General features: G+C 43.2%; 1 protein-coding gene across 1 annotated transcript in view; it reads left to right on the top strand.

The window, feature by feature from the left end:
* Window positions 1-11,292, top strand: part of ccdc80 (coiled-coil domain containing 80) — a 56,035-nt gene that overhangs the window by 18,493 nt on the left and 26,250 nt on the right. Inside the window, 1 exon segment of the mRNA XM_034186321.1 lies at window positions 6,250-6,386. Within this exon segment, the coding sequence (XP_034042212.1) occupies window positions 6,250-6,386 (137 nt within the window).

Consider the following 11,292-nt stretch of genomic DNA (forward strand, 5'->3'; position numbering starts at 1 on the left):
GAGATCGATCACTAATGATTAAATGCAGAGTGGTGCATACAGAGCAAAAAGAGAAAGAAACAGTGCATCATGGGAACCCCCCAGCAGTCTAAGTCTATAGCAGCATAACTAAGGGATGGTTCAGGGTCACCTGATCCAGCCCTAACTATAAGCTTTAGCAAAAAGGAAAGTTTTAAGCCTAATCTTAAAAGTAGAGAGGGTGTCTGTCTCCCTGATCTGAATTGGGAGCTGGTTCCACAGGAGAGGAGCCTGAAAGCTGAAGGCTCTGCCTCCCATTCTACTCTTACAAACCCTAGGAACTACAAGTAAGCCTGCAGTCTGAGAGCGAAGCGCTCTATTGGGGTGATATGGTACTATGAGGTCCCTAAGATAAGATGGGACCTGATTATTCAAAACCTTATAAGTAAGAAGAAGAATTTTAAATTCTATTCTAGAATTAACAGGAAGCCAATGAAGAGAGGCCAATATGGGTGAGATATGCTCTCTCCTTCTAGTCCCCGTCAGTACTCTAGCTGCAGCATTTTGAATTAACTGAAGGCTTTTTAGGGAACTTTTAGGACAACCTGATAATAATGAATTACAATAGTCCAGCCTAGAGGAAATAAATGCATGAATTAGTTTTTCAGCATCACTCTGAGACAAGACCTTTCTGATTTTAGAGATCTTGCGTAAATGCAAAAAAGCAGTCCTACATATTTGTTTAATATGCGCTTTGAATGACATATCCTGATCAAAAATGACTCCAAGATTTCTCATAGTATTACTAGAGGTCAGGGTAATGCCATCCACAGTAAGGATCTGGTTAGACACCATGTTTCTAAGATTTGTGGGGCCAAGTACAATAACTTCAGTTTTATCTGAGTTTAAAAGCAGGAAATTAGAGGTCATCCATGTCTTTATGTCTGTAAGACAATCCTGCAGTTTAGCTAATTGGTGTGTGTCCTCTGGCTTCATGGATAGATAAAGCTGGGTATCATCTGCGTAACAATGAAAATTTAAGCAATACCGTCTAATAATACTGCCTAAGGGAAGCATGTATAAAGTGAATAAAATTGGTCCTAGCACAGAACCTTGTGGAACTCCATAATTAACTTTAGTCTGTGAAGAAGATTCCCCATTTACATGAACAAATTGTAATCTATTAGACAAATATGATTCAAACCATCGCAGCGCAGTGCCTTTAATACCTATGGCATGCTCTAATCTCTGTAATAAAATTTTAAGGTCAACAGTATCAAAAGCAGCACTGAGGTCTAACAGAACAAGCACAGAGATGAGTCCACTGTCCGAGGCCATAAGAAGATCATTTGTAACCTTCACTAATGCTGTTTCTGTACTATGATGAATTCTAAAACCTGACTGAAACTCTTCAAATAGACCATTCCTCTGCAGATGATCAGTTAGCTGTTTTACAACTACCCTTTCAAGAATTTTTGAGAGAAAAGGAAGGTTGGAGATTGGCCTATAATTAGCTAAGATAGCTGGGTCAAGTGATGGCTTTTTAAGTAATGGTTTAATTACTGCCACCTTAAAAGCCTGTGGTACATAGCCAACTAACAAAGATAGATTGATCATATTTAAGATCGAAGCATTAAATAATGGTAGGGCTTCCTTGAGCAGCCTGGTAGGAATGGGGTCTAATAGACATGTTGATGGTTTGGATGAAGTAACTAATGAAAATAACTCAGACAGAACAATCGGAGAGAAAGAGTCTAACCAAATACCGGCATCACTGAAAGCAGCCAAAGATAACGATATGTCTTTGGGATGGTTATGAGTAATTTTTTCTCTAATAGTTAAAATTTTGTTAGCAAAGAAAGTCATGAAGTCATTACTAGTTAAAGTTAATGGAATACTCAGCTCAATAGAGCTCTGACTCTTTGTCAGCCTGGCTACAGTGCTGAAAAGAAACCTGGGGTTGTTCTTATTTTCTTCAATTAGTGATGAGTAGAAAGATGTCCTAGCTTTACGGAGGGCTTTTTTATAGAGCAACAGACTCTTTTTCCAGGCTAAGTGAAGATCTTCTAAATTAGTGAGACGCCATTTCCTCTCCAACTTACGGGTTATCTGCTTTAAGCTACGAGTTTGTGAGTTATACCACGGAGTCAGGCACTTCTGATTTAAAGCTCTCTTTTTTAGAGGAGCTACAGCATCCAAAGTTGTCTTCAATGAGGATGTAAAACTATTGACGAGATACTCTATCTCACTTACAGAGTTTAGGTAGCTACTCTGCACTGTGTTGGTATATGGCATTAGAGAACATAAAGAAGGAATCATATCCTTAAACCTAGTTACAGCGCTTTCTGAAAGACTTCTAGTGTAATGAAACTTATTCCCCACTGCTGGGTAGTCCATCAGAGTAAATGTAAATGTTATTAAGAAATGATCAGACAGAAGGGAGTTTTCAGGGAATACTGTTAAGTCTTCTATTTCCATACCATAAGTCAGAACAAGATCTAAGATATGATTAAAGTGGTGGGTGGACTCATTTACTTTTTGAGCAAAGCCAATAGAGTCTAATAATAGATTAAATGCAGTGTTGAGGCTGTCATTCTCAGCATCTGTGTGGATGTTAAAATCGCCCACTATAATTATCTTATCTGAGCTAAGCACTAAGTCAGACAAAAGGTCTGAAAATTCACAGAGAAACTCACAGTAACGACCAGGTGGACGATAGATAATAACAAATAAAACTGGTTTTTGGGACTTCCAATTTGGATGGACAAGACTAAGAGACAAGCTTTCAAATGAATTAAAGCTCTGTCTGGGTTTTTGATTAATTAATAAGCTGGAATGGAAGATTGCTGCTAATCCTCCGCCCCGGCCCGTGCTACGAGCATTCTGACAGTTAGTGTGACTCGGGGGTGTTGACTCATTTAAACTAACATATTCATCCTGCTGTAACCAGGTTTCTGTAAGGCAGAATAAATCAATATGTTGATCAATTATTATATCATTTACCAACAGGGACTTAGAAGAGAGAGACCTAATGTTTAATAGACCACATTTAACTGTTTTAGTCTGTGGTGCAGTTGAAGGTGCTATATTATTTTTTCTTTTTGAATTTTTATGCTTAAATAGATTTTTACTGGTTGTTGGTGGTCTGGGAGCAGGCACCGTCTCTACGGGGATGGGGTAATGAGGGGATGGCAGGGGGAGAGAAGCTGCAGAGAGGTGTGTAAGACTACAACTCTGCTTCCTGGTCCCAACCCTGGATAGTCACGGTTTGGAGGATTTAAGAAAATTGGCCAGATTTCTAGAAATGAGAGCTGCTCCATCCAAAGTGGGATGGATGCTGTCTCTCCTAACAAGACCAGGTTTTCCCCAGAAGCTTTGCCAATTATCTATGAAGCCCACCTCATTTTTTTTGATGAGGGAACCTGTACCACAATCAGCCATGAAAGGTCAACCCAGGACATCACCTCCACCACATTTCACACATCCTTTTAGTTTTTGTCGTGAGCACATCCTTTCTTCATCCACTGTGTGGATTTCCCGTCACTTTGCTAGAAATTGATCTCTGACTCACATCTTTAGGATGTGCTGTATGTAATTTTGTTCCCGGATCATTGCGACTCATCTCTGGACGTTTTGCTGCAGATGTGTGGTTTGGATCTTGTGAAAGGCCTCTGCACTTCTCCAAAGGTGTAATGTCTGAGAGAGACAACATTATCTGGTGACATGTGATGGTTTGTCACAGTTGTTGTTTTCTCAGTACTCCAGTGGCTTGAAGATGATTAAGTTCTTCTGGGAAAGTTCCCTGGAGGTTTCTTTCATTGAACGTCTTACAGGTACCTTTTTGGAAGTGCCACAAGGTCAATCACCTACTCATATCCACAACCCATGAGACACTTGTTCCACTTACCAGCGTGTGGGTGGGTGCGTGCACGCGTTCCTTCTTCAGTTTGAGGCAACCTCAGTGTGTGAGACCTTTAGGATGTGTTTGTTGTATATGAGATGTATTTGTGTGTTTTATATCCCTGTGTGCAGGGTGTGAGAACTTTAGGATGTGCTGTATGTGAGATGTGTTTTATATCCCTGTGTGCAGAGTGTGAGACATTTAGGATGTGCTGTATGTGAGATGCATTTTATATCCCTGTGTGCAGGGTGTGAGAACTTTAGGATGTGCTGTATGTGAGATGTGTTTTATATCCCTGTGTGCAGAGTGTGAGACATTTAGGATGTGCTGTATGTGAGATGTGTTTTATATCCCTGTGTGCAGAGTGTGAGACATTTAGGATGTGCTGTATGTGAGATGTGTTTTATATCCCTGTGTGCAGAGTGTGAGACATTTAGGATGTGCTGTATGTGAGATGTGTTTTATATCCCTGTGTGCAGGGTGTGAGACATTTAGGATGTGCTGTATGTGAGATGCGTTTTATATCCCTGTGTGCAGAGTGTGAGACATTTAGGATGTGCTGTATGTGAGATGCGTTTTATATCCCTGTGTGCAGAGTGTGAGACATTTAGGATGTGCTGTATGTGAGATGCATTTTATATCCCTGTGTGCAGAGTGTGAGAGACATTTAGGATGTGCTGTATGTGAGATGTGTTTTATATCTGTGTGCAGGGTGTGAGACATTTATGGCCCCTTCACACATAGCACGATTGAGGCAGAATGGCACACGAAGGCAGAGTCGAATGGCACTCGTGGAAAATCAGAACTGCACTCGAACGCCTCGTACAGCAGTCGGCACATCCGTTCGGGCATGGCACATGCACTCTATATTCGCATGCTGCACGTGCCGGAAACCCATTCAAACGGCAGGCAAGATGAGTTCGCACTGCCATCTGATTGTGTTCACAGCATTCGCACAGCTTGTCGTATGCAGGTTGGACACATTATGCTGCGGCACGATATGCTACATGAAATCATTGGCCATGATGGACTGTCGCTGAATAGCGGGATCGAGGCAGCCTTCACACCAGCGGCTGACATTCGGTGGAATGCCGTGTGCGTGCCCGTTTGACCCACTGGAGTCCGGGTGCCACCCACAAATATCCAACACCACTTGCGGGGCACATGAAAAAGGCGGGACCATTCGCGCTCCGAGCATGAAGATAGAGTGCAGACAGACCATTTTCAAGCTGGATGTGCAAATGGCCCCGCCTTTCCTAAGTGCCCCATGAGTGTGTTACCACACAAATGGCATGGGACTGTGAATGGCACTGTGCAAATCACCCAGGCAGACAACTGGTCCAACCTCACTTCCTGACAGTAGCCATCTATCTGCTGGAGTCAGGTGGCTGTGCTGCATCATGCCCGGAGACATGTGTCACATGGCTGAACTGTCATATCTGAGGTTCACTCACAATACATGTATTTTGAGTCTCCCTCAGTAAGTGTTAATTTGACAGAAATTGTAACTGTGTCCAAGGATCCTCACAAGAGACCAAGTACCAAAGGTGTCCACTCATCACTTTGGGCCACTGACATCTTAAGTCTCACACTGGAGATGTGTAACATCCTGGCACGAGGATCAGCCTCATATGACTGGTCAAAGTAGCTGCCCCAACAGGACAGTAAAGTAGAATCACTCTGTGTAGGTTTGGAGGAGTGTAGGGCTCTGATTTATCTGTAAGCAGGTCGAGGGTCACTAGACCACAGAAGGTCAAGACATATGCTGATGATTCCCCTTACAAACAACTCTTTGTGTATCGTTCGTGCCATCGAAGTCCACTTTGTCAGCTCCTTAGATACACTAGAATTACCACCTTAGCTGTGCACATCGACTCCTCGAAGATATTCACAGTTCCCTCAGAAATTAAATGTTTTCTCCTTTGGACAGTGGTGACTTCTGTCCAGTCCCTGGTATCTTACAGTTTCTGGTCACCAAAGAAGCCCCATATTCCATCATTAGCTGTAACCATGTCTTCAAGTCCTCCACCCAAATTGCATGTGTACTCCTGTGATCGTGATGCCAGAGCTTGATGTCCAGCCAGATTTGATCAGAATCACTGAATAATTAAAGTATATGTTTTGACCCTGTATGTATAATATGTAAACTGTGGTGATTTTTGGAAACTCAAAATAAATTAAAACGTGTACAAATTCTTGTTTTTCTGATAAAAATGCAGAATCCTTTTGCCTCATAAAAATAACATCTCTGCTCAATGTTACCAAGAAGTTCATGACCACAACTATATGCAAACCTCTGACCACTAATGTACTTTGATGTTTGTTGGTGGTTTTAATGTGATGGATTGTTCTTATCACTTTGACTAATTTCCCGTTAACCTTTCCTTCAGAGAATGACAAGCCCATGAAGGGTCTTCGTCAGGAGGACTTGGTGAACCAGGATCTGATCACTGAGCTTAGGAAAGAGTTCGGCATGACACACGATGACTTCTACATGGTCCTCACTGACACAGACATGAGAGTCAAGGTAAGAACTTGCTGTCAGTACCTGTGCCCCGGGATCAAGGACAGGATCAACTTTATCACATCATACTTATTGTCCCATTTCAGAAGCTCTTCATCCAAAACTCCTCTTTGTTGTTTCAAACACAATCAAACAATGGTTTTGGTCATTTTTAGCAGTAACTCCATATGACTTGATTGAATTATGTAACACACCCTCAGAATGTTTGCATGAGATATTTTCACTCTTTGATATGAGTCCATGCTAATTTCTGAATCCTAGAAATGACTCATCCATGCACACTTTTGACCTTGGAATTCTGTCTTTACCCAGTGGTGTGGCTGGAATCCCTTTCATATCCCAACCCATATCTATTATTCTGGACCTGGAAGTGGCACCAGATTAGGCAGGTCCCACCCCCTAATAGATTGGGTACATGAAGAAGAAGCTTCTGTTGTTGTTTTGTAAGCAATATAACAACTTGATACAAGAATGAGGATCTGGTTTTAAATTCAGGAAACAGGAGACAACATGAACAACATGAAAATGGCCAGAGTGTCTCCTGCTGTGGTCAACGTTCGCTTCAGTTCAGTGTGTTTATACAGCACTAAATCACAAAATAAGTCACCCAAAGGAGCTTCACAAGGGGATTGTCTAACCTTACCAACCCCCCTGAGCAAGCACAGAGGCAACAGTGGTTGGGAAAAACTCTCTTGGGCATATTCTGATTGCAGGAAGAAACCTCAAGCAGACCAGAGTCAGGAGTCAACATCTGCTTCAACCATAAAAATAAAGATCAAATAAGCAAAGTATGACATAAAATGTCCAACATCTCAGACAGAGATGATAGAACTAAGCATCCGGGTACTTATAGTGTCTATTGATCATAGTGACCTATAGTCCACAACAAGTGGTAATGTTCATGGACCCGTGGAGTGGGATCATCATTGTTCATGGACAGTTGTTTTCACAAACCCCCAGCAACGATCACACGCCCCTAATTTGCATGTTGAACTTTCATACAGTGTCCGAGACAGCTTGTGTCTTTTACTGTCAGACTAAACTGATGAGAGAAATAAAAATAAATTCTGGGTTTGTGGATTTCAGAAGTCCGGACTGTGGAGGTCACTCATGACCGGTGGGCGGGTTGGAAAAGGAGTTCCAAGTTCCAGAACTCCACAGTGAACCAGAAATTGTGTTGTATGGACACAAACTGAAGAACACTTCCCTATGGGCTCATCCCGTGTGACAGCCGCTTTACACCGTGTCCACAAATGTTTTTTTGTTTTCCAGTGAGTTTGTGCCAGTCCAGACTGGAACCCAGCCAGCAGGCAACACAGTCCAACAATTTCAGCGTGACTCTAACAACACTGTCCCTTTAAAATAATAATTTCACGCTACACAGCTTCAGTCACATGTGCCTGAGTAAACCGTTTGTCTACGTTATCCGCTGCAGTTCCGTCTGTGTTTTCACTGTTTTACAGTTACACAACCTGCAGAGCCAACGGTGCTCTGAGATCTTCAACTCTGCCCACTTCTGTGACCTGTGCCACTGCCGCTGGTGCGCTGCTGCACCGAAACACTGCTTTAATTCACAACACGACGGGGCGTGTGTGTGTGTGCTCGTCAGGGTAAATCAACAGGCTGTTCTCACACGCACTCATCAAAGAGGCCAGTGTTCAGTGCTGACACAGACCGAGGCAGGGCGGGCTGTGAAAGTACGGCGAGCTGGACGCGGTGGTGAGAGACGCGGGCAGGACATGTCAATTAAAACCTACAAACTCATCAAATCCAACAGAGATAGACAGAGAGTGTGTGTGTGTACATATATATATATATACACTCAACAAAAATATAAACGCAACACTTTTGGTTTTGCTCCCATTTTGTATGAGATGAACTCAAAGATCTAAAACTTTTTCCACATACACAATATCACCATTTCCCTCAAATATTGTTCACAAACCAGTCGAAATCTGTGATAGTGAGCACTTCTCCTTTGCTGAGATAATCCATCCCACCTCACAGGTGTGCCATATCAAGATGCTGATTAGACACCATGATTAGTGCACAGGTGTGCCTTAGACTGCCCACAATAAAAGGCCACTCTGAAAGGTGCAGTTTCGTTTTATTGGGGGGGATACCAGTCAGTATCTGGTGTGACCACCATTTGCCTCATGCAGTGCAACACATCTCCTTCGCATAGAGTTGATCAGGTTGTCAATTGTGGCCTGTGGAATGTTGGTCCACTCCTCTTCAATGGCTGTGCGAAGTTGCTGCATATTGGCAGGAACTGGTACACGCTGTCGTATACGCCGGTCCAGAGCATCCCAAACATGCTCAATGGGTGACATGTCTGGTGAGTATGCCGGCCATGCAAGAACTGGGACATTTTCAGCTTCCAAGAATTGTGTACAGATCCTTGCAACATGGGGCCGCATGCGGTGCCGCATGGCACAAAGCAACGCCGTGATGAAGCCTCACGGGACATGTTCTGGCATGTCCAGGCACATCCACAATTTCTCGGATAATCACTCGATGGAAAAACCACCGACAGCTGTCTGAACGCCATCTCAAAGCCGTCCTGTGAGACCAAAACGGAGGTGGTTTTGTCTCGCTCCAGTAGCGCCCCACAGCTGCTGGGGGCCATCCTTAAAGCGACAGTAACACTCCTTATTCTCTACCAAGCCCGTAACATTTTCACCGAAAGCCAGATAAATTTTTCTAATGGTTTCCAGCTGCCAGTCTCTCACAGTTTCTGAAAAATTCTGATGGAAAAAAAGCCCAAATCATTCCGCCATTTCCTGACAATGAAACGACGAGGGGGTGGACCACTCCTCACTCAAAGCCTGCTCACAGGCGAATGATGCAACCGACAGGCGTGGAAAAACTCACGCATGTGCACAAGGGTTCAAGCTTGTCTGACGCAATCACACGTGATTCAAATCCATATGGATTTTGAGAAAAATAATAAGGTCGGATACTTTTCTAACAGACCTCGTATATATATATATATATATATATATATACAAGGTCTATTAGATAAGAAACCGACACTTATTTTTTTTAACTATATGGATTTGAATGACGTGCGATTACACCAATCATGCTTGAACCCTCGTACGCATGCGTGAGTTTTTTCACGCGTGTCGGCGACGTCATTTCCCTGTGGGCAGGCCTTGAGTGAGATGTGGTCCCACCCTCTCGGCTGAATTCCTTTGTTTCACACGCTGCTTGAGACGGCGCGCGTTGCTTTATCAAATTTTTTTCTGGACCTGTGAGGAATATCCGAGTGGACACTATTCGAGAAATTAAGCTGGTTTTCAGTGAAAAGTTTAATGGCTGATGAGAGATTATGGGGTGTTTCTGTCGCTGTAAGGACTTCCCACGGAGCGGGACGTTGCGCAGCGCTACCAGGCGCCGTCATCGGCCTGTTTCGACCTGAAAACATCCTAATTTAAGGACGTCGTGAGAGAACAGAGAAGATTCAGAAGAGGCCGGCATGAGGACTTTATGCGGACATTCCACTGTTTAAGGACATTTTTTAATGAAAGACGTGCGCACAAATTCGCTGAGTCGTTTCCGTGACGACTCGGCGAATCTGTGTGCGCCGCGACAGGAAAAACACCTCCGTGTTGAAAACCATTTGTAAAATTCAGGCGGCTTTTGATGGCTTTCAACAAGTGAGTAACTGAGATTGTTTAACAGCTTGGGCATGTTCCAACTTGCCCGTTAAGGTTTCCAATGGAGGTGTTTTTCCTGTTGCGACCCCCCGCGGTTGGGTCCGGCCCGACATGCGACTCTGCCCGCACGTTCTTTCATTACAAAATGTCCGTTAACAATGGAATGTCCGAATAAACTCCTCATGCCGACTTCTTCTGAAAGTTCTCTGTTCTCTGACGACTTACTGGGTCAACAGAGCCTGAAATGTGGAGTTTTCAACTTGAAACGGCGAGACGCTGCCGCCTCGAAGCGCAGATCGCCGTCAGGCACCGTGGGCCATCCTTACGGCGACACTACCAGACCAAAATCTCTCATCAGCCGTTAAAATTTTTACCGAAAACCAGCTGAATTTATCAAATGGTGTCCACTCAGTTGTGCCTTACAGTTTTGAAAAAATTTTATCAAACAAAGCAGCAGTCTCTGAGCCATTCCTAAACAATGAAAAATCGACGAGAGGGTGGGCGACTCCTCACTCAAAGACTGCCCACAGGCGAATGACGTAACCGACAGGCGTGAAAAAACTCTTGCATGCCCATGAGGGTTCAAGCATGATTGGTGTAATCGCACGTCATTCAAATCCATATAGTTAAAAAAAAAAAAAAAGTGTCGGTTTCTTATCTAATAGACCTCGTATATATATATATATATATATATATATATATATATATATATATATATATATATATATATATATATATACACTCAACAAAAATATAAACGCAACACTTTTGGTTTTGCTCTCATTTTGTATGAGATGAACTCAAAGATCTAAAACTTTTTCCACATACACAATATCACCATTTCCCTCAAATATTGTTCACAAACCAGTCTAAATCTGTGATAGTGAGCACTTCTCCTTTGCTGAGATAATCCATCCCACACCCACAGGTGTGCCATATCAAGATGCTGATTAGACACCATGATTAGTGCACAGGTGTGCCTTAGACTGCCCACAATAAAAGGCCACTCTGAAAGGTGCAGTTTTGTTTTATTGGGGGGGGGGGATACCAGTCAGTATCTGGTGTGACCACCATTTGCCTCATGCAGTGCAACACATCTCCTTCGCATAGAGTTGATCAGGTTGTCAATTGTGGCCTGTGGAATGTTGGTCCACTGCTCTTCAATGGCTGTGCGAAGTTGCTGGATATTGGCAGGAACTGGTACACGCTGTCGTATACGCCGTTCCAGAGCATCCCAAACATGCTCA

Source organism: Thalassophryne amazonica, chromosome 14 (assembly GCF_902500255.1).
Source record: "Thalassophryne amazonica chromosome 14, fThaAma1.1, whole genome shotgun sequence".
NCBI classification, from domain to species: Eukaryota; Metazoa; Chordata; class Actinopteri; order Batrachoidiformes; family Batrachoididae; genus Thalassophryne; species Thalassophryne amazonica.